Source organism: Melozone crissalis, unplaced genomic scaffold, assembly GCF_028551555.1.
Source record: "Melozone crissalis strain CALT ecotype California unplaced genomic scaffold, PUWL_Pcris_2 ptg000424l_1, whole genome shotgun sequence".
Taxonomy (NCBI): Eukaryota; Metazoa; Chordata; class Aves; order Passeriformes; family Passerellidae; genus Melozone; species Melozone crissalis.
The window spans coordinates 23,285-50,698 of record NW_026536152.1 but is presented as its reverse complement, the minus strand read 5'-3'; the positions used below and the strand labels follow the sequence as shown (position 1 = coordinate 50,698).

Here is a 27,414-nt window from a genome sequence, read left to right as displayed (position 1 = left end):
GCGGGAGGGGCGGGGGGTGGGGGGGGTCGGGACGAGAGGAAATCCTCGGGGAGGTTCCTCCCCGACCATCGGCAGCCTGGCAGGGCCCGAGAGCTGCCCGCGGTGGGGAGGGGATAGCGGGGCGGACCCGGAGGACATGGAGAGCGAGGAGGCCCCGTCATGGCGGGGTCCCGGCGGGGCCGTGCGGGAGCTCTGCCGCTCTTTCGGCCACTACAACCGGCACCTGGCGAGGCTGCAGCACAACCTGCGAGAGACCAAGAGGTTCTTCCGCGACGTCAAGTTCTCCCAGGGACATCCCTTCGCCTCGGCGCCTGCCGGTGACGGCCCCCGCTCCGCCTGGGATGGGGATGGGGGTCCCGGGGACGGCGGTGAGAGAGGGGCAGGGGCGGGCGGGGTGTGAGGGTGAGGGGTCTGGGCGGGTAAAGGGGGAATTTCTGCGGGTCAGGGGTCTTTGGGGGGCTTGTCAGAGGTCTCTGAGGGGCTTGTGATGGTCGCGGTGCGGAGTGAAGTGTCCGGCTTGGGGCCGCTGTCAAGGGGGTTACAGGGCTGGGAGTGCTTGGAGGGTGGGAGAGGCTTTGTGGCGTGATTTAGGATCGGTATAAGGACAATATTCTTCTCCTAAAGGGTGCTGGGCCCTGCCCAGGCTCGCCAGGGAATGGGCACAGCTCCAGGAGGGTTTGGACAGCACCCCAGGGATGCTCAGGGTGGGATTTTGGGGTCTGTGCAGGGCCAGGAGCTGCACACAGCATCCCTGTGGGGCCCTTCCATGGGTTTGTGATGGGGACCGCCTGCCCCTGACCCCCTCCAGGGAGGGGGTTCAGAAGGGGCAGCACAATGAGGGGCTGGCAATCCTTGTTTGTCCCGGAATTCCTGGGAATTGTGGCCTCACTGGGGGCTCTGTGCTCAGGGAATGAGGAGCTGCCATTCCCTGTTTGTCCTGGAATTCCCTGGGAATTGTGGCCTCACTGGGGGCTCTGTGCTGAGGGAATGAGGGGCTGCCATTCCCTGTTTGTCCCTGGGGCTCTGTGCTCAGCTGCTGCTGTTGACAAACAGAGCTGAGGGTGGCACCTCTGCTGCCACGGGCAGGACTTGGTGTTTCCATGAGACTGTCTCGTGAGAGGGGCTCAGTGTGATGTGAGATGTCCATAAAGGTTTTCTTCATTCATCTCCAAAAGGCTCCTGAGTCATCTCTCGTGGCCCCTTGTCTGGAATTCTTGTCCGGGATTCTTGTCCAGGTTTTTTGGACCTGCTCATCTTGCACTCCAAATCCTGGTTTCATGTTCAAGTGTTGAGTTTTTCTGTCTGTGTCTTAAAAAAAAAAATGGTTTTGAGCTGATTTGGGGTTTGTTTTCCCTTTGTGGGATTGTGCAGTTGTGGCTGGAAAGGTTTTGGGAGCACATTGGGATTTTGGGGAGTGGTTGCTGCCCCTCTCACCAGGCTGGGTGGGGAAGAAGGTTTTGGGAAGGGGCAGAGCCAGGTGAGCCTGTGATGTTTGGAATTTGGGATTGTTGTGCATGGAGAAGAGGATTTGGGGTGATCTGTGGAGAAAAATGGAATATTTCCAATATTTCCAAGGGATGGAGTGCCAGCAAACAGGGAATGGCCAGAGGGCAGGGAGAGATGGGATTTTGGGAATAAATCCTTCCCTGGGAGGGGCTGGGATGGAATTCCCAGAGGATCTATGGCTGCTCCATCCCTGGGAGTGTCCCAGGCCAGGTTGGACAGTGGATAAAATGGAAAAAAATAGAAAAAATTGATCAAAAGCTTGGAGCTTCTAGAGATCCCATAAATCCGAGCTGAGGCTGCTCTGCCGAGCTCTGGGCGGATTTGGAGAGGAGTCCTGGTGAGAGCTGCCCTTGTTCCGGGGCAGACAGGCCTCCTTTGATCCTGGGAATTCATGGGATTGTGGATGTGAGGATGTGAGGATCTGTGCCCCGGGGCTGCCCCGCTGCTCCAGCGCCAGCGCCCGTCACATGGGCCAGGCAGGGATGGGGCGGGGGTGGAATTGGGATGGGGCTGGGATGGAACCAGGATGAAATTGGGATGGAGCTGGGATGGAACCAGGGTGGAGCAGGGATGGAATTGGGATTGAGCAGGGATGGAATTGGGATGGGGCTGGGGTGGGGCTGGGGTGGAATTGGGATGGGGCTGGGGTGGAATTGGGATGGGGCTGGGATGGAACCAGGGTGGAGCAGGGATGGAATTGGGATTGAGCAGGGATGGAATTGGGATGGAATTGGGATGGGGCTGGGGTGGGGCTGGGGTGGAATTGGGATGGGACTGGGATGGAACCAGGGTGGAGCAGGGATGGAATTGGGATTGAGCAGGGATGGAATTGGGATGGGGCTGGGGTGGGGCTGGAGTGGAATTGGGATGGGACTGGGATGGAACCAGGGTGGAGCAGGGATGGAATTGGGATTGAGCAGGGATGGAATTGGGATGGGGCTGGGGTGGGGCTGGAGTGGAATTGGGATGGGACTGGGATGGAACCAGGGTGGAGCTGAGATAGGGATGGGGCTGGGATGTAGCCAGGATAGAATTGGGATAGGGATGGAACTGGGATGGAACCAGGGTGGGGCTGGGATGGGGCAGGGATGGAATTGGAATGGGGCTAGGATGGTGGAGCTGGGATAGGGATGGGGCTGGGATGGAGTCAGGATGGGGCAAGGATGGGGCTGGGATGGAACCAGGGTGGGGCCAGGATGGAATTGGGATGGGGCTGGGATGGAGTCAGGATGGGGCAGGGATGGAATTGGGATGTACCTGGGCTGGAATTGAGATGGGGCAGGGTGGGGCAGGGATAGGGCCAGGATTAAATTGGGATGGGGCTGGGATGGAGTCAGGATGGGGCAGGGTGGGGCAGGGATGGAATTGGGATGGAGCAGGGATAGGGATAGGGCTGGCATGGGGATGGGATGGGGCCAGGATGGAATTGGGATGGAGAAGGGATGGGGCTGGCATAGAACCAGGGATGGAGAAGGGATGGAACCAGGGTAGAGCTGGGATGGGGCTGGGATGGAGCTGGGGTGCAATTGGGATGGGGCTGGGATGGAGTCAGGATGGGGCAGGGTGGAGCAGGGATAGGGATGGAGCAGGGATGGAATTGGGATGGGGCAGGGTGCAGCAGGGATAGGGATGGAGCAGGGATGGAATTGGGATGGGGCAGGAATGAGGCAGGGATAGAGCTGAGATGGAGTCAGGATGGAGCCGGGGTAGGGAATGGGGCTGGGATGGACCTGGGGTGGAATTGGGATGGAGCCGGGACAGAGCAGGGATGGAGCCAGGATGGAGCAGAGATGGAATTGGGATGGAGCAGGGACAGGGCCAGGATTGAATTGGGATGGAATTGGGATGGGGCTGGGATGGAGTCAAGATGGGGCAGGGATGGAATTGGGATGGAGCAGGGATAGGGATGGGGCAGGGTGGAATTGGGATGGAGCCGGGATAGTGCCAGGATTGAACCAGGGTGGGGCAGGGATGGAGCAGGGCTAGGGCCGGGGTTGAATTGGGATGGAATGGGGATGGGGCTGGGATGGAGCCAGGATGGGGCAGGGGTGGAGCTGGGATGGGGCTGGGATTGAACCAGTGTGGGGCAGGCATTGGGATGGAGCAGGGATGGGGCTGGGATGGAACTGGGATAGGGATGGAGCTGGGCTGGAATTGGGATGGGGCAGGGTGGGGCAGGGAAAGGGCCAGGAGTGAATTGGGATGGGGCAGGGATGGAATTGAAATGGGGCTGGGATGGAGCCAGGATGGAACCAGGATGGGGCTAGGATTGAACCGGGATAGGGATAGAGCCAGGATGGGGCTGGGATGGGGCAGGGATGGAATTGGGATGGGGCTGGGATTGAACCAGGGTGGAGCTGGGATGAGGCAGGGATAGGGCCAGGATTGAATTGGGATGGAATTGAAATGGGGCTGGGATGGAACTGGGACGGGGCAGGGATGGGGCCGGGATGGAGCAGAGTTGGGGCTGGGATGGAGTCAGGATGGAACCAGGGTGGGGCAGGGGTGGAGCCGAGATGAAATTGGGATAGAGCCGGGATGGAGCAGGGATGGAGCAGAGATGGAATTGGATTGGACCAGGATGGAGCCGGGATAGGGATGGGGCTGGGATGGGGCTGGGATGGAGCTCCAGCCCCTGGCATGCCCAGAAATGTGGCTGCATCCCTCAAAACTGGGAAGTTCTGATCCCACTTTTTGTTGAGTCCCTCCCACCCTGGATCTGTGTCTGTGCTGATCACGGGAATCACAGGGAAGGTGTTTTAACCTCAGATCCTGGAGAAAAAATGGATTTGGGAGGACCTTGGGAAAGGTGTTTCAACCACAAATCCTGGAGGAAAGATGAATGTGGGAGGACTTTGGGAAAGGTGTTTTGGATCCTGGAGAAAAAATGGATGTGGCAGGATATTACAAGTTCTAATCCTGCTTTTTGTTGGGTCCCTCCCACCCTGGATCTGTGTCTGTGCTGATCATGGGGTGTGGAATCACGGGAAAAGTGTTTTAACCTCAGATCCTGGAGAAAAAATGGACTTGGGAGGACCTTGGGAAAGGTGTTTCAACCACAAATCCTGAAGGGTTTGGCAGGACTTTGGAGCAGTTTTCCAGTAGCCAAAGGAGCTCCAAGAAGGCTGGAAAGGGAAAAATTTTCACCTGGAAAGGGGAATGAGGAAAGGTTTAGATGGGATATGGGAAGAAATTCCTCTCTGTGAGGATGAGGAGGGGCTGGGATGGAATTCCCAGAGAATCTGGGGCTGTTCCATCCCTGGGAGTGTCCAAAGCCAGGCTGGAGCATCCTGGGGTGCTGAAGGTGTCCCTGCATGGCAGAGGAACAGGACGAGCTTTAAGATCCCACCCAAACCATCCCAGGATTCTCCATCCACATAAATAATCCCTCAATAATTTCATTTAAACTTCTGTATCCCAGTGATTTTTGGAGGTATTTTTGCTGGATTTTAAGGATCCACCAATTCCAAGGAGATATTTTTGCTGGATTTTAAGGATCCACCAATTCCAAGGAGATATTTTTGGGGGTATTTTTGCTGGATTTAAGGATCCACCAATTCTACGGAGATATTTTTGGAGATATTTTTGCTGGATTTTAAGGATCCACAAATTCCAAGGAGATATTTTTGGAGATATTTTTGCTGGATTTAAGGATCCACTCCTTCCTGGAGTGAGGAGAAGGAGCTCTGCTGCCTCTTCAGCCCTCCCTGAATTGCTTTTTTCATGCTCCAGATCCTGAATCCCAGCTGAAGCTCCAAGCAATACCCCCAGATCAAAGCCATCCTACAGATGAAGGCTCAAATGTGCAATTTGTGGGATTTTTTTCTCAGATCTTTATCTTTTGTGAGCTCTTGGTCAGCTTCCAACCCTCTGGTCACTTGATGTGGCTTTTGAAAGGCTTGTTTGGAAAACAAAAATCCAAAAAAAAATCACATTTCAAAGAGAAATTCCTCCCTTCAGCGATTCCCAAACTTGGGATTTGGGGTTCTGTGGGGCAATGCTGAGCCCAAAGAGGATTTTTCCTTAATTTTGGGGTGGAAAAACTCCAAAATCCTGAAAGATTTGAGGGGAAGGCAAAGCTTGGGCAGGGTTTTAAATGAGCTTTAAACCAATCTAAAACTACACAAAATGCTCCAAATTTGGCTGATTTTAATTAAAACTGGAGTGATTAAGCTGTCAGAGTGAGGAGAGGGATGTGTTGTAGGATCTGTCTAATGGGATTTAGAGTGTGAGGAGGGGAGGATTTTGTTTTCCTCACAATTCAGGCTGCCAGAACATGACTCATGAAAAAAAAATAATTTTAACAGCAAATTTTAAACAGAATTTTTAACCCTATAAAATCCAGTATCAGAGCAATCCTGGTGCTTTGTACCCCTCAAATTGGGCATTTTTTAGGGCCTGGTTGTTCATTTTCCCATTTAATTTCATTTTTTAGGGATTTTTGTGTTCCTGATGAGGGATTTGTTTGTGATTTGTGTTTTTGGGACTGTCAGAGTCACTCTGTGCTGTGCACGAGGGTAATGCTGAATTTAGCTCTTGCCAAAGCTGCATTTAGGATTTAAAAAAAAAAAAAAAAAAAAAAAAAAGTAAACAGGAGCTAAACTCAGCCCTGAGCCTGAATTAGCACAGCCAGGTGATGCTTGTGGGGTGTGAGGGCCGTTTGTGGGGTTTGGGAGAAGTTTATGGGGTTTGGGAGAAATTTATGGGGTTTGGGAGAGGTTTGTGGGGTGTGAGGGCCGTTTGTGGGGTATGAGGGTCATTTGTGGGGTGTGAGGGAGGTTTGCGGGTTTGGGAGAAGTTTGTGGGCTCTGAGGGAGATTTGTGGGGTCTGAGGGTCGTTTATGAAGTCTGAGGGAGGTTTGTGGGGTCTGAGGGAGGTTTGTGGGGTCTGAGTGTTGTTTGTAGGCTCTGAGTGAATTTTGTAGGGTGTGAGGGCCGTTTGTCGGCTCTGAGGGCACTTTGTGGGGTCTGTGGGATGTGAGCAACATTTGTGGGCTCTGAGGGCCATTTATGGGCTCTGAGTGCTGTTTGTAGGTTCTGAGTGATGTTTGTAGGGTCTGAGGGAGGTTTGTGGGGTCTAAATGACATTTGTAGGGTGTGAGGGCCGTTTGTGGGCTCTGAGGGCACTTTGTGGGGTCTGTGGGAGGTTTGTGATGCGTAAGGGAGGTTTGTGGGGTCTGAGTGACATTTGTAGGGTCTGAGGGCCATTTGTGGACTCTGAGGGCCGTTTGTGGGGTCTGTGAGAGGTTTGTGGAGTCTGAGGGAGGTTTGTGGGCTCTGAAGGCCATTTGTGGGGTCTGAGCGACATTTGTGGGGTCTGAGCGACATTTGTGGGGTCTGAGTGTTGTTTGTGGGGTCTGAGGGAATTTTGTAGAGTCTGAGGGAGGTTTGTGGGGTCTGAGTGACGTTTGTAGGGTGTGAGGGCCGTTTGTGGGCTCTGAGGGCAGTTTGTGGGCTCTGTGGGAGGCTTGTGGGATGTGCGCAATGTTTGTGGGCTCTGAGGGAGCCTTGTGGGGTTTGAGGCTGTTCCAGAACCTTCTGGCTGGCAGCAAAGGGCCTTCCCTGAGGCTCATGCCTCTCCAGGCTGTTGGGATTCTGTGCTCCTGTAACAAAACTGAATTAATGTCCTGTGTTGGCACAGCAGGAACTGCCCCATCAGCAGCTCTGGGCTGGGCTGGGCTGTGGGGCTGCATTGTCCCGTTTTTAGGGCCAAACCCTGATCCCTGTCCTGTTTCAGGCCCCATTTTTAGGGTCAAACCCCTGATCCCTGTCCCCATTTCAGGCCCCATTTTTAGGATCAATCCCTGACCCCAGTCCCATTTCAGGCCCCATTTTTAGGATCAATCCCTGTTCCCTGTCCCTGTTTCAGGCCCCATTTTTAGGGCCAAACCCCTGATCCCTGTCCCCATATCAGACCCCAGCCCCTGACCCCTGTCCCGTTTCAGGCTCTGTTTTTAGGATCAAGCCCTGACCCCAGTCCCATTCCAGGCTCCAGGCCCTGACCCCTGTCCCTGTTTCAGGCCCCATTTTTAGGATCAAACCCCTGATCCCTGTTTCAGGCCCCATTTTTAAGGCAAATCCCTGTTCCCTGTTTCGGGCCCCATTTTTAGGGCCAAACCTCTGATCCCTGTTTCAGGCCCCATTTTTAGGGCCAAACCTCTGATCCCTGTTTCAGGCCCCATTTTCAGGGCCAATCCCTGATCCCGGTCCTGTTTCAGGTCCCATTTTTAGGACTGCACCCCTGACCCCTGTTTCAGGCCCCATTTTTAGGATCAATCCCTTATCCCTGTTTCAGACCCCATTTTTAGGGTTGTACCCCTGATCTCTGTCCTGTTTCAGACCCCAGCCCCTGACCCCAGTCCCATTCCAGGCCCCATTTTTAGGCCCAAACTCCTGACCCCTGTCCCGTTGCAGGCACCATTTTTAGAGTCAAACCCCTGATCCCTGTCCCCATTTCACACCCCATTTTTAGGATCAATCCCTGACCCCTGTCCCATTTCAGGCCCCATTTTTAGGGTCAATCCCCGTTCCCTGTTTCAGGCCCCATTTTTAGGGTCAATCCCTGATCCCTGTTTCAGGCCCCATTTTTAGGATCAATCCCTGTTCCCTGTCCCCGTTTCAGGCCCCATTTTTAGGATCAATCCCTGTTCCCTGTCCCCGTTTCAGGCCCCATTTTTAGGATCAATCCCTGTTCCCTGTCCTGTTTCAGGCCCCATTTTTAGGGTCAATCCCCGTTCCCTGTCCCGTTGCAGGCCCCAGCCCGGTGTCGTTCCCCCGGCACGAGGAGGAGCAGCTGCAGCGCTCGGTGAGCTGGAGGCCGTGCCTGCTGATCCTGGGCCAGAACTGCCGTGCCAAGGGGCACCTGCTCAACACCCTGCTGGGCCAGGAGCTGCTGCCCACCCCTCGGACTGGCACTGCCACTCAGGAGCTGCTGCCCACCCCTGGCACTGGCACTGGCACCCAGGAACTGCTGCCCAGCCCCGGGACGGGCACCCAGGAACTGCTGCCCACCACTAGGACTGGCACCCAGGAACTGCTGCCCAGAGCTGGCACCCAGGAATTGCTGCCCAGAGCTAGCACTGTCACCAAGGAGCTGCTGCCTGCCACTGAGACTGGCACCAAGGACCTGCTTTCAACCCCTGAAGCTGGCACTGCCACCAAGGAACTGCTGCCTGGGGCTGACACTCCAGAGCTGCTGCCCACCCCCAGGGCTGGCACTCCAGAGCTGCTTTCTACCCCTGGCACTGTCACCGAGGAGCTGCTGCCCACCTCCAGGGCTGGCATGGACACTGAGGAGCTGCTGCCCACCTCTGAGACTGTCACCGAGGAGCTGCTGCCCATTGCTGAGGCTGCCACTGAGGAACTGCTGCCCATGGCTGGCACCACAGAGCTGCTTCCCACCCCTGGCACGGGCACCGAGGAGCTGCTGCCCACCCCTGGCACTGGCACTGAGGAGCGGTGCCGGCGCCGCCGCGTTCGCTTCACGCACGGGGCGCGGCCGCGGCTGAGCCTGGCACTGCCCGGGCAGTACGAGCTGGTGCAGGCGCTGGTGGCACACAGCGGGCACTGGGACACCATCCCCGAGCAGGACCTGCAGGTGCCAGGGGACGCCGAGGATCCCGCACAGAGGGTGGCAGAGCTGGAGGTGGTGCTGCCCTGCGCGCTGCTCAAGGTCAGGGTGGCACCGTGCCTGGCATTGCCATGGTGCCTGGGGAGCTGGGGGTGGCACTGTCATTGTCCCTCGGGAGCTAGGGGTGGCACTGCCACAGTGTCTGGGGAGCTTGGGGTGGCACTGCCACTGTACCTGGGGTGCTGGAGGTGACACTGCCATTGTTCCTGGAGAGCTTGGGGTGGCACTGCCATTGTCCATAGGGAGCTGGGGGTGGCACTGTCATTGTCTCTGGGGTGCTTGGAGTGGCACTGCCACTGTTCCTGGGCAGCCTGGGGTGGCACTGCTGCTGTCCCTGGGGAGCTGGAGGTGGCACTGCCACTGTTCCTGGGGTGGCACTGCCACTGTCCCTGGTCCATGGGAACTTTGAGGTGGCAGTGCCACTGTCCCTGGTCCATGGGGAGCTTGGGGTGGCACTGCCACTGTCCCTACCCTGGTCTGTGAAGAATTTGGGGTGGCACTGCCACTATCCCTGGCATGTGGGTGTTGACATTTACAGCCCAGATGAATTAATTCCCAAATTGTCCCTGATCTGGTCTGTGGGAAGCTTGGGGTGGCACTGCCACTGTCCCTGGTCTGTGGGGAGTTTGGGGTGGCACTGCCAGGGTCCTGTTCAATAAATTCCCCTGCTGGCTCTTTCCTGGAACACTTGTCCTAAGTTTTGTCCTAAAACTCCAAGGATTTGGTCCAAAATGAGGAATTTGGAGTTGCCCAGGAATCAGCTTTGTCCTAAACTGGGCTAAAACTCCCAGGATTTGTCCAAAATGAGGAATTTGGAGTTAGGGGTCAGATCAAGATCTGCTTTGAAGAATTCCAGTTTTTTGCTGTGTGAACGACTCCCAGAGCATTTTTCCACAGAAAAACCTCTCAAACCTCCTCCTTTTTCCTTTTTCCCAGGAAGTGGACATCGTGGTGGCTCCATGCCGAGGCTTCCAGTCGGCTGAGTCCACCCTGGCCGAGTTTGTGGACCAGGTGCTGCCCGTTGTCACCTTCGCCATCAGCGAGCCCCAGCTGTCCCCGTCGGACCAGGCAGAACTTCGGGAAATCAAACAAAAATTCTCCCTCCCCATCTTCTTCCTGCGAATCCCCGAGGCCGGCAGCGAGCTGAGCTCCCCCAAAAACCCTCCCAAGGACGCCAAATCCCACCCCAAGGACACCAAATCCCACCCCAAGGACACCAAATCCCAGCTCCACCTGCAGCTGCTGGATCTGGAGTACCTGAGCCCCTCCAGCCCCTGCGGCTGCGGCGCTCCCGGCTCCTCCATGCTGGTGGAGCAGCTGGAGAAGCTGAGGCTGCTGAGCTCCTTCTCCAGGCAGGTGCTGCAGCAGCACCTGGTGGAGGCAGCCACGAGGCTGAGCGAGGTGCACGGGCGCTGCCTCAACATCTTCATCAACCAGGCCTTCGACATGCAGAGGGACCTGCAGATCACCCCCAAGAGGTTGGAGTACACGCGCAGGAAGGAGAACGAGCTCTACGAGTCGCTGATGGGCATCGCCAACCGCAAGCAGGAGGAGATGAAGGAGATGATCGTGGATACCCTGGGGAATATGAAGGAGGAGCTGCTGGAGGATGCTGCCAGTATGGAGTTTAGAGGTGAGGAGCCAGATGGAGGGTTTGGGGTGGTTGGTGGGAAAAATGCAAAATTGGCGTGGGGGTTTGATGGGATTGCAGCCTGTGATTCCTGGATGGTCACAGAGCCCTAAACATGAATCAGAAGCTGGGATCAAGCAGATCCTGATGATAATTCCAGGAATTCAGTGAGACTCCAACCTGTAATTCCTGGATGGTCGTAGAGCCCCAAACATGAATCAGAATCTGGGGTCAAGCAGATCCTGCCCACAATAATTGATGGATTCAGTGAGACTCCAACCTGCAATTCCCAGATAGTCACAGAGCCCTAAATATGAATCAAAAGCTGGGATCAAGCAGATCCTGACCCACAATAATTCCAGGAATTCAGTGGGACTCCAACCTGCAATTCCTGCAATTCCCAGATGGTCACAGAACGCCAAAGAAGGATGAAAATCAGGGGTCAAGTAGATCATAACCACAATAATTCCAAGAATTCAGTGAGACTCCAACCTGCAATTCCCAGATGGTCACAGAGCCCCAAACATAATCAAAAACTGGGATCAGGCAGATCATGACCACAGTAATTGATGGATTCAGTGTGGTCACAGAGCCCTAAATAAGGATGAGAATCAGGGATCCGGCAGATCCTGACCATGATAATTCCATGGATTCAGTGAGACTCCAACCTGCAATTCCTGGATGGTCACAGAACCCCAGACATGAATCAAAATCTGGGATCAAGCAGATCCTGACCCACAATAATTCCAGGAATGAACTCCAACCTGCAATTCCCAGAGTGTCACTGAACCCTAAACAAGGATGAAAATCAGGAATCAGGCAGATCCTGACCACAATAATTGATGGATTCAATGTGGTCACAGAGCCCTAAATAAGGATGAGAATCAGGGGTCAGGCAGATCCTGACCACAATAATTCCATTAATTCAGTGGGATTCCAACCTGCAGTTCCTGCATGGTCACAGAACCCCAAACAAGGGTGAAAATCCAGGGATCAGGCAGATCCTGACCACAATTCATTAATTCAGTGGGATTCCAACCTGCAATTCCCAGATAGTCACAGAGCCCCAGACTTGAATCAAAATCTGGGATCAAACAGATACTGACCCACAATAATTCCAGGAATTCAGTGAGACTTCAACCTGTAATTCCTGGATGGACACAGAACCCCAAACACGGATGGAAATCAGGGATCAGGCAATATCCGTTTTTTGGTAGGATCTGTTGGATGAAGTGAAAGTTATCTTGGATAAAATAATTGTGGATGAAATAGTCATAATCTTAGAGAAAATAAATATAATAATATTGGGTAAAATAATTAATAATATTGGATAAAATCATTATAATAAGCTTGGATAAAATAATGATGATAATATTGGATAAAATCGTGATAATGATATTGGATAATATCATTAATAATATTGGATGAAATCGATAATCTTGGATAAAATGACAATAATATTAAATAAAATCATTATAGTAATATTGGATAAAATAATGATGATAATATTGGATAAAACGGTCCTAATCGTAGATAAAACAATGGTGATAATATTGGATAAAATAGTGATGATAATCATGGATAAAATAATAGTCATCTTGGATAAATAATAGTAATATTGGATAAATAATAGTGATCTTGTGTAAAATGGTAATAATCTTGGAGAAAATGATCATAATAATCTTGGAGAAAATGGTAATAATAATCTTGGAGAAAATTATAATAAATCTTGGAGAAAATGAGAATAAATCTTGGAGAAAATGATAATAAATCTTGGAGAAAATGATCATAATCTTGGAGAAAAAGATAATAAATCTTGGATACAATAATAATCAATAATCTTGAATAAAATGATCATAATCTTGTCTAAAACAATAACAATGCAATTCTGAGACCATTGAGAAGATCATTATTTTAAAACACCATCAGGATCAGCGTGTGCCCCTCAGAGCACCCCTCAGGACTGTTCTCCCAACAACCCCAGACCTCCAGGATGGTTTTTCTCCCTTTCCCTGCAGACATCATCATCCCCGAGAGCGGCGAGCCCGTCAGCTCCAAGGACATCAAGCGCTGCATCCAGCAGATCCAGGAGCTGATCATCTCCAGGCTGAACCAGGCTGTGGCCAACAAACTGATCAGCTCCGTGGATTACCTGAGGGAGAGCTTCGTGGGCACCCTGGAGCGCTGCCTCAAGAGCCTGGAGGAGTCCTGGGAGGGCTCCGTGCACCCGCCCCGGGGGCTGGAGAAACCCCGCCAGGGATCCGTGCACATCACCAGCAACTATCTCAAACAGGTGGGGATTGGGGCTGGAATGGCTGGGGTTTGGGGTGGTGGAACTACCATGGGCCTGAATTTGGGGGACATGGTCAAATTATGGCCATAAAGTACCTAAAAACTCTGGAGAAACCCCAGGAGGGCTCCGTGCACCCGCCCCGGGGGCTGGAGAAACCCCGCCAGGGATCTGTGCACATCACCAGCAGCTATCTCAAACAGGTGGGGATTGGGGTGCTGGGACTGCCACGGGCCTGAATTTGGGGGAAATGGTCAAATTATGGCCATAAAATACCAAAAAACTCTGGAGAAACCCAGGGATTGATCCGTGCACATCACCAGCAACTATCTCAAACAGGTCTGGAATGGGGCTGGAATGGTGGAACTGCCATGGGCCTGAATTTGGGGGAAATGGTCAAATTGTGGTCATAAAATACCTAAAAACTCTGGAGAAACCCCAGGGATGGATCCGTGCACATCACCAGCAACTATCTCAAACAGGTGGGGACTGGGGTGCTGGAGCTGCCATGGGCCTGAATTTAGGTGAAACAGTTAAATTACAGCATTAAAACTCATGTGAGATAACACAGTAAATTAATTAGCTCCTAAATCTGTATAAAATAATCAATTTATGGCCATGAGACACATGTGAGATAATACAGTAAATCAATGTCTCAAAAACCTATATAAAAGAATCATTTCCTAAATCTGTATAAAATAATCAATTTATGGCCATGAAACACACATGAGGTAATACAATAAATCAATTATCTGCTAAACCTGTATAAAATAATCAAATTATGGTCTAAAAACTCTGGAGAAACCCCAGGAGGGCTCTGTGCACCCACCCCGGGGGCTGGAGAAACCTCACGAGGGATCCGTGCACATCACCAGCAGCTATCTCAAACAGGTGGGGATTGGGGTGCTGGGACTGCCAGGGGCCTGAATTTGGGTGAAATAACTAATTTATGGTCATAAAACACACATGAGATAATAAATTAGCTCCTAAATCTGTATAAAATTATCAAATTATGGTCATAAAACCACCTAAAAACTCTGGACAAACCCCGTGAGGGATCTGTGTGCATCACCAGCAACGATCTCAAACAGGTGGGGATTGAGGTGCTGGAACTGTCATGGGCCTGAATTTGGGTGAAATGGTCAAATTATGGCCATGAGGTAACACAGTAAACCAGTTGTCTCATAAACCTGTATAAAATAATCAAATTATGGCCTAAAAACTCTGGAGAAACTCTGCGAGGGCTCTGTGCACATCACCAGCAACTATCTCAGACAGGTGGGGATTGGGGTGCTATAACTGCCATGGGCCTGAATTTATGTGAAATGGTCAAATTATGGCTATGAGATGACATAGTAAATCAATTATCTCATAAATCTGTGTAAATAATTTAATGATGGCCATAAATACACCTTAAAACTCTGGAGAAACCCCCACGATGGATCTGTGTGCATCACCAGCAACTATCTCAAACAGGTCTGGAATGGCCATGGGCCTGAATTTGGGTGAAATGGTCAAATTATGGCTATGAGATAACACAGTAAATCAATTATCTACTAAATTTGTATAAAATAATCAATTTGCGAACATGAAAATCACATGAGATAACACAGGAAATCTGTTATCTCATAAATCTGTAAAAAATAATCCAATTGCAGCCGTGAAAGTCACATGAGATAGCTCCATAAATTAATTAGCTCCTGAATCTGTATAAAATAATCAAATTATCTCCTAAATCTGTATAACCACTCTAGAACCACCCATGAAATAACAAAATTAATCAATTATCTCCTAAATCTTTACAAAATAATACATTTACGGCCATAAAATGCCAATGAGATAACACAATAAATCAATATCAACCCATAAATCAATTATCTCATAAACTTTTATAAAATAATCAAATTATGGCCTAGAACCACCCATGAAATAATACAATAAATTAATTATCTCAAAAAGCTGTATAAAATAATCAAATTACAGCCTCAAAACACCCATGAAACAACACAATAAAATTAGAAACACCGATGAAATAACACAATAAATCAATGTGAAATAACACAATAAATTAATTTTCTCCTAAATCTGTACAAAATAATCAAATTGCTGCCTAAAAACTCCCATGAAACAACACAATAAATCAATTAACAGAGTGATTCATGCACTATCCCAATTTTTTCCATTTTCACAGGCTCTGGCAAAGCTCCTGGCTGGCAGAATTCCCATTTTTCCCTCTTTTTTCTGCTTTTCCAGATCCTGAATGCAGCTTATCACGTGGAGGTCACGTTCCACTCGGGCTCAACGGTGACCAGGATGTTGTGGGAACAGATCAAACAGGTGTGGACGCTTGGAAAAGGGAATTTTGGAGCAAAAAATCCTCTCAGCTGCTCCCAAAATTCACTCTGGGACTTTATTCCTGGTGATTTCCATGCCTGGAAGTGCCCAAGGATGGAGATTGGAGCATCCTGGGGTGGTGGAATGGGATAAAATTTAAAATCTTTTCCAATCCAAACCATTCTGGGAATTCCAGGATTTTCATTCCATAATATTGGTAGGAAAATCAGGGAGAGCTGTTCCCAAATTGGTGAAATTCCCAGGGAAGGAGCTTTTTGTGTGGAAATTCCAGATGTTGGAATCAGCACTTCCTGTAATTAGTGGGTAATTAAATTACTCTGCCTCACCCTTCATTAGAAACCCCAGAATTCCAGAGTGGATCCTGTCCCAGGAAGGGAGGAGAAGGAGGAATCTTGAATTTGTTCCCACTCTGAGCTGGGATTGTTTGAGGAAAAGTTTTGTTCTTGCTCATCCATCCAAGCAGGGAATAAAGTTCCAGCTCAGGGGAGGAATTCAGGAGAAAATTTAGGTTGGATTTGGGAAAAAGGTTTTTACTAAAAAAGTGATGAAGTTCTGGAATGGGAGGTGGTGGAATCAGCATCCCTGGATGTGTTTGAAAAAATATTGGATGTGGCACTGGGTGCCTTGGATTGGGGCTGATTCCAGGGATTTGTGCCTTGGATTGGGGCTGATTGCAGGGATTTGGGGTTGATTTTTGGGATTTGTGCCATGGATTTGGGTTAATTTTGGGGATTTGTGCCCTGGATTGGGGTTAATTTTGGGGATTTGTGCCTTGGATTTGGGGCTGATTGCAGAGATTTATTTGTGCCTTGGATTGGGGGTAAATTTTGGGATTGGTGCCTTGGATTTGGGACTGATTTTTTGGGATTTGTGCCATGGATTGGGGCTGATTGCAGGGATTTTTGCCTGGAATTGGAGGCTGATTTTTGGGATTTGTACCTTGAATTGGGGCTGATTTTGGTGACTGGGGCCTTGGACTGGAGGCTTATTCCAGGGATTGGTGCCTTGGATTGGGGCTGATTTTTGGGATTTGTACCTTGGACTGGAGGCTTATTCCAGGGATTGGTGCCTTGGATTGGGGGTGATTTTTGGGATTGGTGCCTTGGATTGGGGCTGTTTTTCGGGATTTGTACCTTGGACTGGAGGCTTGTTCCAGGGATTTCTGCCTTGGATTTGGGGCTGATTTTTGGGATTTGTGCATTGGACTGGGGCTGATTTTTGGGGTTTGTGCTTTGGACAGGACGTTTATTCCAGGGATTTGTGCCTTGGATTTGGGGCTGATTGCAGAGATTTGTGCCTGGGATTTGGGGCCGATTGTAGGGATTGGTGCCTCGGATTTGGGGCTTATTCCAGGGCTTTGTGCCACGGATTTGGGCTGATTTTTGGGATTTAATTGAGGCGCTGGGGCTGGGTTGAACTCGACGATCCCAAAGCTCTTCCAGCTGGTGACTCCATGACTCTGGGGTTGTGACTCCGTGGTTTTCCCAGATCATCCAGCGGATCACGTGGGTCAGCCCCCCGGCCATCACCAGCGAGTGGAAGAGGAAGGTGGCCCAGGACGCCATCGAGAGCCTGAGCGCCTCCAAGCTGGCCAAGAGCATCTGCAGCCAGTTCCGCACGCGCCTCAACAGCTCCCACGAGGCCTTCGCCGCCTCCCTGCGCCAGGTCCGGGAAACCGCCCGGGACAGCGGGAATGGGGAGGGAAAATGGGGTTAAACTGCTGAAACAGCAAAAAACTGACTGGGAGATTGGAGATGGGGATGGGAAATGTGGGGATTAACTGCTGAAACAGCAAAAAACTGACTGGGAGATTGGGGATGGGGATGGGAAATGTGGGGATTAACTGCTGAAACAGCAAAAAACTGACTGGGAGATTGGGGATGGGGATGGGAAATGTGGGGATTAACTGCTGAAACAGCAAAAAACTGACTGGGAGATTGGGGATGGGGATGGGAAATGTGGGGATTAACTGCTGAAACAGCAAAAAACTGACTGGGAGATTGGGGTTGGGGATGGGAAATGTGGGGATTAACTGCTGAAACAGCAAAAAACTGACTGGGAGATTGGGGTTGGGGATGGGAAGTGTGGGGTTTAAGCTGCAAAGACTGCCTGGGAGATTGGGAACAGGGAGGGAAATGTGAGGGTTTAACTGCAGAAACAGCAAAAAACTGACTGGGAGATCGGGGTTGGGGATGGAAAATGGAGTTTTAACTGAAGAAACTGCCCAGGAGATCAGGAATGGGGATGGAGATGTGGGGTTGTAAGTGCAAAAACTGCCCAGCAGATCGATCGATCTATCTCTATCTATATCTATATCTATCTATCTATCTATCTAAATCTAAATATACATATAAGCCTATATATCTAAATTTATATTTATACATTTATATATTTATATATTTTTATATATAAATAAAAATCTATAATATACAATAATATAGATTTGTATAATATATCAATAATATATCTATAATATATATATTCAGATGTAAATCTATATAGCTAAATCTGTATATCTAAATGTGTATATCTATCTAAATCTATATGTATCTCTAATATCTACCTAAATCTATCTATAAATCTACATATATCTAAATCTCTATATTTAAATATATAGATACATATAGATATATAAATCTATATATCTAAATCTATATATTTAAATCAATGTAGTTAAATCTGTATATCTATCTAAGTCTATAGGCATCTCTAAATCCATATGTAAATCTAAGCATATATATATCTAAATCTATATATCTATCTAAATCTATATATCTACCTAAATCTATCTATAAATCTAGGTATATCTAAATCTCTATATTTAAATATATAGATACATATAGATATATAAATCTATATATCTAAATCTATATATTTAAATCAATGTAGTTAAATCTGTATATCTATCTAAGTCTATAGGCATCTCTAAATCTATATGTAAATCTAAGCATATATATAGATTTAGATAGATATATAGATTTAGATATATATCTACCTAAATCTATCTATAAATCTATGTATATCTAAATCTATATATTGATATATATAGAGATATATATATATCAATATAAATCTACCTACCTACCTATCCATATAAATAATGTTTCTGAGCGGTGCTGGCCATTCCAAGCCCGGGTGTCCCCATGGCCACCCTGGTGACACCGTGCTGTCCCCCCAGCTGGAGGACGGCCACTCGGGCCGGCTGGAGCGCACCGAGGACCTGTGGCTGCGGGTGAGGAAGGAGCACGCGCCCCGGCTGGCCCGGCTCTCCCTGGAGAGCAGATCCCTGCAGGACGTGCTGCTGCACGGTGAGGTCCTGCTGGGAGTGGGGTCCTGCTGGGAGTGGGGTCACTGCTGGGAGTGGGGTCCTGGTGGGAATGGGGACACTGCTGGGAGTGGGGTCCTGGTGGGAGTGGGGTCCTGGTGGGAGTGGGGTCCTGGTGGGAGTGGGGTCACTGCTGGGAGTGGGGTCACTGCTGGGAGTGGGGTCCTGGTGGGAGTGGGGTCACTGCTGGGAGTGGGGTCCTGGTGGGAGTGGGTCACTGCTGGGAATGGGGACACTGATGGGAGTGGGGTCACTTCTGGGAATGGGGACACTGCTGGGAATGGGGACACGGCTGGGAATGGGGACACTGCTGGGAATGGTCACTGCTAGGAATGCGTGACTGCTGGGAATGGGTCACTGCTGGGAAAGGGGACACTGCTGGGAAAGGGGTCACTGCTGGGAGTGGGGTCACTGCTGGGAGTGGGGTCACTGCTGGAAAAGGGGACACGGCTGGGAATGGGTCACTGCTGGGAATGGGGACACTGCTGGGAATGGGGTCACTGCTGGGAAAGGGGACACGGCTGGGAATGGGTCACTGCTGGGAATGGGGACACTGCTGGGGATGGGGACACTGCTGGGAATGGGGTCACTGCTGGGAATGGGGACACTGCTGGGGATGGGGACACTGCTGGGAATGGGGTCACTGCTGGGAATGGGGACACTGCTGGGAATGGGGTCACTGCTGGGAGTGGGGTCCTGGTGGGAATGGGGTCCTGGTGGGAATGGGGTCACTGCTGGGGATGGGGACACTGCTGGGAAGCGTTCCTGATGGAGTGGGATCCTGCTGGGAATGGGATCTGCTGGGAGGGGATCCTGCTGGGAATGGATCCTGGTGGGAATCGATCCTGCTGGGAGGGGGATCCTGTTAGAGTGGGGTCACTGCTGGGAGTGGGGACACTGCTGGGAATGGGGACACTGCTGGGAAAGGGGACACTGCTGGGAAAGGGGTCACTGCTGGGAGTGGGGTCACTGCTGGGAATGGGGTCACTGCTGGGAAAGGGGACACGGCTGGGAATGGGTCACTGCTGGGAATGGGGACACTGCTGGGAATGGGGACACTGCTGGGGATGGTCACTGCTAGGAATGCATGACTGCTGGGAATGGGTCACTGCTGGGAAAGGGGACACTGCTGGGGATGGGGACACTGATGGGAGTGGGGTCACTGCTGGGAATGGGTCACTGCTGGGAATGGGGTCACTGCTGGGAATGGGTCACTGCTGGGAGTGGGGTCACTGCTGGGAAAGGGGACACGGCTGGGAATGGGTCACTGCTGGGAATGGGGACACTGATGGGAATGGGGACACTGCTGGGAAAGGGGACACGGCTGGGAATGGGTCACTGCTGGGAATGGGGACACTGCTGGGAATGGGGTCACTGCTGGGAAAGGGGACACGGCTGGGAATGGGTGACTGCTGGGAATGGATCCTGCTGGGGGTGGGAACCTGTTGGGAATGGGGTCACTGATGGGAATGGGGTCACTGCTGGGAGTGGGGTCACTGCTGGGAGTGGGGTCACTGCTGGGAATGGGATCCAGTTTGGATTTTCACTCCATTTTCCAGAAAATCCAGTTTGGATTTTCACTCCATTACCCAGAAAATCCAGTTTGGATTTTCAGTCCATTTTCCAGCCAGGTTTCAACTGGCACCTCCCAACTACCTCACAGCTGGGAATGTTCAGGAGGGAAAAACGTGGATTGGGGGCTGATTTTTGGGATTGGTGCCTGATTTTTTGGATTGGTGCCTTGGACTGGGAGCTGATTGCAGGGATTGATGCCTTGAACTGGGGCTGATCCCAGGGATTTGTCACCTTGGATTTGGGCTGATTTTTGGGATTTGTCACCTTGGATTTGGGCTGATTTTTGGGATTTGTGCCCTGGATTGGGGGCTGATTTTTGGGATTTGTCACCTTGGATTGAGGGGCTGTTTTTTGGGATTGGGGGCTGATTTTTGGGATTGTTCCTTGCAGGGAAGCCCAAGCTGGGCAGGGAGCTGGGCCGAGGCCAGTACGGGGTGGTGTACCTGTGTGACAGCTGGGGGGGACACTTCCCCTGCGCCCTCAAATCCGTCGTCCCTCCGGACGAAAAGCACTGGAACGACCTGGCACTGGAATTTCACTACATGAGGTCTGTATGCTCAGTGCTTCCCCCATTCCACAGGGATCTGGGTGATTTCCCAGGATTATTCAGGCTGGAAAAGCCACCCAGCCTGTGGCTGATGTCCCCTTTGTCACCCAGCCCAGAGCTCGGAGTGCCACATCCAGGTTTGCTGCAGGAATCTGGGACTGGAGCTCCTGGAATGCTCCTTCCTTCCTTAATCAGATTCCCTGCTGCCTGTGCTGTCCAAATTCAGAGGAAATTCCAGTTTACAGACCATAATAACCAGCAATTCTCCTCCCCTGATCCCTGGTGGTGAATCCTCTCTCTTTTCCCTCTCCTTGTCCTGCCTGAATCCCCAAAAAAGCCAAGGATGGCTCTGCGGTGCAGACAGCAGCTGGTTTGCAGTAAACAGCTGCAGGCACAGCCAGCTGAGAGAAGAATGGGGTTTTTTGTGACTCTAACCTTTAAAAAGGCTTTTTTTTTTCTTTTTGCTTTTTTTTTTTAGTTTAATTGGCTCAGACAGCTGAGGATTGTGCTGCTCTGAATCTAAATCTGCAGCTTTGAGGCTTCTTCCCTTGGTCTGGAGAACAGGGACAAAAATGACCCAAATTTTGTGTGCTGAGCCTTCTGGAGGGACTTTTTGGTCCCTGCAGGGACTCAGGGGCCAAAAATTACCCCAATTTTTTATGCTGAACCTGCTCCAGGTCCCTTCAGAGATTCCCTTGGCCTGGGCTTGAGACAGCGACAAAAATGATCCAAATTTTCTGTGCTGAACATTCTGCAGAGATTTTGGGGCTTCTTCTCTTGGCCTGGGCTGGAAAACACAGCCAGAAATTACCCAGAATTTCTGTGTTGAATTTTGTCAGTCCCTGCAGGGACTTGGAGGCCAAAAATGACCCAAATTTTATCTGCTGATCCCTCTGCAGAGATTTTGGGGCTTCTTCTCTTGGCCCGGGCTGGAGACAGGGCCAAAAATGACCCAAAATTTCTGGGCTGAACATTCTGTAGAGACTCTGGGGTTTCTTCCCTTGGTCTGGGCTGGAGGATGGGATAGAAATAACCCAGATTTTTTGTTCTGATCCCTGTGCAGGTCCCTGCAGTCCCACGAGAGGCTGGTGCACCTGCATGGCTCCGTTATTGATTATGGCTATGGAGGAGGCTCCAGCATTGCTGTGCTGCTGATCATGGAGAGGCTGCACAGGGACCTCTACACGGGGCTGAAGGTGCCAAATTCTCTTATTCAATATTTATTTTGTTTTTATTTTATCCCTGGAAGTGCCAAGACAGAGTTTGGAGCAACTTGGTTTAGTGGGAAGTGTCCCCCTGCCCGCAGGATAAGTTTTAATCTCCCGACCCAAAACTGATTCTCTAATTAAAAATTCCCCATTAATTCATAAAACAAAGTTAGAATTGCTCAATTTTGGTAAAGAAGAGCAGGCCAAAGCAACTTTTAGGACTAAAATCTAAGTTTTCCCCCTCAGACTAAGCCTGGTTTAGTGGGAAATGTCTCTGCCCGTGGGATGAGTTTTGATCTCCCTTCCAACCCAAAAGTGATTCTCTCATTAAAAATCCCCCATTAATCCATAAAACAAAGCTTGAATTACTCAATTTTGGTAAAGAGGAGCAGGCCAAAGCAACATTTAGAACTAAAATCTAAATTTCCCCCCTCAGATTAAACCTGGTTTAGTGGGAAGTGCTCCCTTGCCCATGGGATGAATTTTAATCTCCCAAGCCAAAACTGATTCTCTAATTAAAAAGTCTGCATTAAAAACTGGAATTACTCAATTTTAGCAAGGAAGAGCATGCCAAAGCAACTTTTAGGATTAAAATCCACATTTTTCCCCTCAGGCTGGGCTGGAATTGGAGCCACGGTTGCAGATTGCGTTGGATGTGGTGGAAGGGATCCGGTACCTGCACAGCCAGGGCTTGGTGCACAGGGACATCAAACTCAAAAATGTCCTGGTAGGGAAAATTTCCTTTTTCTTGGGGAAAAAACAGCTTTAAGTGAGGGAATAAATTTCTCCACAGGAGTATTTTAAGTTGTGCTGGTATCAGCCACAGGGAGGTTTTGCTGCCTCCTTTCTTTCCTGGCTGGAATTTTGGGACAAAGGGAGCAGGAGCCCCTCACACAGGGCAGGGGTTTATGTACAAAAAATGATTTTCCCTTCTTTCCTGGCTGGGGAATAATTGGCATTGGCTCCATGATTCATAGAAGGCTGATCAATAATAATCTTTATTAAGAAACCCTATTAAGGGGATTAAATATAATTATTTATTAAGAAACCCTATAAAACTATTGCTTTTATAGGCAGTCACTATACAGCTGGACCTCATTAGTCCTCCAATCCAAGGGTGGATTTTTAATTAACCATCACCACTGGTTAATTAAAAATCCACCCTTTGCTGAACAAGACTCCATAACAAATTCCACATATTCACAATAACAGGTGCAGCAAGTGAAGATAAGAATTGCTTCTCATTCTTTTCTCTGATCTTCTGCAGAGATTTGGGGGCTTCATTCTTTGGCCTGGGGTGGAGATAAATAAAAAATTACTCAAATTTTCTGTGCGGAACCTTCTGTCACTCCCTGCAGGGACTTGGAGCCAAAAATGATCAAATTTTGTGTGCTGAACTTTCTGCAGAGATTTTGGGGCTTCTTCCCTTGGCCTGGGCTGGAGAATGGGGCCAAAAATGACCCAAATTTTCTGTGCTGAACCTTTTGCAGAGGCAGGACAATGCCTGGGACAGTTGTGTGTTGCTCTCTGTGACCAGAGAGCTGCTGCCACAGAACACATCTCCAGCTCTTTATTTTCCTGCTGTTTATTTTCCAGCATTTTCCTATTGTCATTACATGGTTATGACAACAACCAGAAAAAATTAAATTTTTTTTTTTTTTGCGAAACCAGCACAGTATCAAAAATCAACATTTTATGGGAGAAATAGATTCTCACCTGCCTGCCTGTGGCTTTTTTTTTTCCCCAGTTGGACAAAAAGAATAGGGCCAAAATCACAGATTTGGGGTTCTGCAAACCCGAGGCGATGATGTCTGGCAGCATCGTGGGCACCCCCATCCACATGGCTCCCGAGCTCTTCACAGGTAGGATCCCCCTGGAATTCTGGAATTCTGGAGGCAATTCCTTGGAATTCATCTCTCAGGTGCTCCTGAGACCATTCCAACCCCAGGGAATTCCCTGCTTTCCATGCATGCCCTGGATTTTTCCTGTGGTTTAAGTGCCACTCTTGACAGAGGATAATGGGGTTGGTCAGCTCTGCTAATTAACACCCTTGCAATTAGAAGGGTAAATTGTCATTAGGAGGAAGCTGGGAATCCTTGGCTTTCATAGGGAAATGCTCCAGGAAGGATTCCCTGGAAGGAATTCCTAATCTGTTCCTACCTTGGAGTGGGAATTCCCAAGCTGTTCCCACCTTTGGATTCACTGGGAATTCTGGCAGCTCCTCTGAGGGTTTTTCCTGAGTTTTGGAGCCACTTGGAAATTCAAATCCCACTTATCTCAATCCTTTTGTTCTGCCAGAGCTGCTCCTGCTTGGATAAAGTTGGGATCCAAAGGAAACATTTCTATTTGTGTGGATTTAGGGGATATTTCTGGGATATTTCTGGGCTGAGGTTTGGCTCTGACAGAGCTGAGCCTCAGAGGTGTTGGTGTTTAAAACACACCTGAGCTCAGTTTGGGAATTCCTGGTACTGAAATTTATAAATCCTTATTTTATAAATATAGAAATCCTGGAAATTTATACTTAATTTGTACTTGAATTTATAAATCCTGGGAATTGGAAAAGCTTAACCTTGATCCTAACTCCTGCTGGGGTTTCACACAAATTTTGCTTTCCTGCTGTGAAATTGAGGTTTAAATTTGGGGAGGTGGGAGCCTGGAGTCACCCCTCAGCCTGCCCAGCTCCCAGGGATTTTTCCCTGCTGGTTTTTTCCAGGGAAATACGACAATTCCGTGGATGTTTATGCCTTTGGGATCCTGTTCTGGTACCTCTGCTCGGGCCATGTGAAGTTACCTGAGGCTTTTGAGAGGTGTGCAAGCAAAGATCACCTGTGGAACAACGTCAGGAGAGGTACCTGGAGCACCTGGGCTGGGGGAAAATCCACTTTTGTTCTGCTGGTGGTGGGCAGGTGAAAGGGAAAAATCCCACAATTTCTGAAGGTGGGAAAGATTTCTGGGATCGAGTTCACCTGCTTTCCATGGATGTGAGCACCGGGCAGGGCTTTCCTTGGAAATTCCTGGTGATCCCAGTGTGCCACTCAACCCCTCCAGCTGCTTTCCTTGGAAATTCCTGGCATTCCTGGTGATCCCCTGTGCCATCCAACCCCTTCACCTGCTTTCCCTAGAAATTCCTGGTGATCCTGCTGTGCCACCCAACCTCTCCACCTGCTTTCCCTGGATGTGGGCAGGGCATTCTCTTTAAATTCCTGATATTCCTGGTGATCCCAGTGTGCCACTCAACCCCTCCAGCTGCTTTCCTTGGAAATTCCTGGCATTCCTGGTGATCCCCTGTGCCATCCAACCCCTTCACCTGCTTTCCCTAGAAATTCCTGGTGATCCTGCTGTGCCACCCAACCTCTCCACCTGCTTTCCCTGGATGTGGGCAGGGCATTCTCTTTAAATTCCTGATATTCCTGGTGATCCCAGTGTGCCACTCAACCCCTCCAGCTGCTTTCCCTGGAAATTCCTGGCATTCCTGGTGATCCCCTGTGCCATCCAACCCCTTCACCTGCTTTCCCTAGAAATTCCTGGTGATCCTGCTGTGCCACCCAACCTCTCCACCTGCTTTCCCTGGATGTGAGCAGGGCTTTCCTTGGAAATTCCTGGTGAAAATTCCTGGTGAAATTCCTCTGTGCCACCCAATCTCTCCACCTGCTTTCCCTGGATATGAGCACCAGGCAGGGCTTTCATTGGAAATTCCTGGTGATCCCAGTGTGCCACCCAACCTCTCCACCTGCTTTCCCTGGATGTGGGCAGGGCATTCTCTTTAAATTCCTGATATTCCTGGTGATCTCTCTGTGCCACCCAATCTCTCCAGCTGCTTTCCCTGGATGTGAGCACCAGGCAGGGCTTCCCCTGGAAATTCCTGGTGATCCCCTCTGGATTTGTGGTGATCTCCCTGTGCCACCCAACCCCTCCACCTGCTTTCCTTGGATGTGGGTAGGGCATTCCTTGGAAATTCCTGGCGTTCCTGGTGATCCCAGTGTGCCGCCCAAACCCTCCACCTACTTTCCCTGGAAATTCCTGGTGATCCCCTGTTCCATTCAACCCCTCCACCTGCTTTCCTTGGACATTCCTGGTGATCCCACTGTGCCACCCAACCCCTCCACCTGCTTTCCCTGGATGCGGGCAGGGTTTTCCCTGGAATTCCTGGCATTCCTGGTGATTCCCTGTGCCACCCAGCCCCTCAATGTGCTTCCCCTGGATGCGGTCAGTTTTTCCCTGGTCATTCCCGGCATTCCCGGTGACCCCGCTGTGTTTGCAGGGGTGCGGCCGGAGCGGCTCCCGGTGTTTGACGAGGAATGCTGGCAGCTGATGGAGGCGTGCTGGGACGGGGACTCCTCGCAGCGGCCTCTGCTGGGGATCGTGCAGCCCATGCTGCAGGGAATCATGGACAGGCTCTGCCGGCCGCCCCCCGAGCACCCCCACAAGGGCCTGGATGACTCCACCTGAGCGGGAACCGGCGCAGGATTGCGGGAATTGAGGCGGGAATTGGGCAATTCCAGCCCCGGCCCTGGCGCGGAGCTGCGGGGACAGGGAGGGGCTCCGGGGGGGACGGCTCCATCCCTATGGAATTGTGGGGGACAGGGGGGTGGCAGCTCCATCCCAGTCCTGTTATCCCTATGGAATTGTGTGGGACAGGGGGGTGGCAGCTCCATCCCAGTCCTGTTATCCCTATGGAATTGTGTGGGGCAGGGGGGTGGCAGCTCCATCCCAGTCCTGTTATCCCTATGGAATTGTGGGGGACAGGGGGGTGGCAGCTCCATCCCAGTCCCACCCTATGGAATTGTTTGGGATGGGGATAACAGCTTCATCCCAGTCCTGTTGTCCCTATGGAATTGTTTGGGATGGGGATAACAGCTCCATCCCAATCCTGGTATCCCTATGGATTTGTGGGGGACAGGGAGGGGCTCCGGGGGGAGACGGCTCCATCCCTATGGAATTGTGTGGGGCAGGGGGGTGACAGCTCCATCCCAGTCCCACCCTATGGAATTGTTTGGGATGGGGATAACAGCTCCATCCCAATCCTGGTATCCCTGTGGAATTGTGGGGGACATGGGGGAACTCATGGGGGTGACAGCTCCATCCCAATCCTGGTATCCCTACGGAATTGTGTGGGACAGGGGGGTGACAGCTCCATCCCAATCCTGGTATCCCCATGGAATTGTTTGGGACAGGGAGGAGCTCTGAGGGGTGGCAGCTCCATCCTAATCCCACCCTAAGGAATTCTGTGGGACAGGGGGGTGACAGCTCCATCCTGATCCTGTTCTCTTTATGGAATTGTGTGGGACAGGGGGGAACTCATGGGGGTGACAGCTCCATCCCAGTCCCACCCTATGGAATTCTGTGGG

At 50.5% G+C, this 27,414-nt stretch overlaps 1 protein-coding gene across 1 annotated transcript; it reads left to right on the top strand.

Annotated features, from left to right (window-relative positions):
- Positions 1-43: 43 nt before the first annotated feature.
- DSTYK (dual serine/threonine and tyrosine protein kinase) lies at positions 44-27,414 on the top strand. The gene is made up of 13 exons (XM_054294964.1): positions 44-368; positions 8,259-9,178; positions 10,073-10,769; positions 12,785-13,059; positions 15,310-15,393; positions 16,900-17,076; positions 18,590-18,719; positions 20,702-20,858; positions 21,922-22,054; positions 22,680-22,793; positions 23,814-23,928; positions 24,780-24,914; positions 26,328-27,414. The coding sequence occupies exons 1-13, from the start codon at positions 137-139 to the stop codon at positions 26,513-26,515; spliced, it is 3,357 nt and encodes a 1,118-aa protein (XP_054150939.1). The 5' UTR covers positions 44-136; the 3' UTR covers positions 26,516-27,414.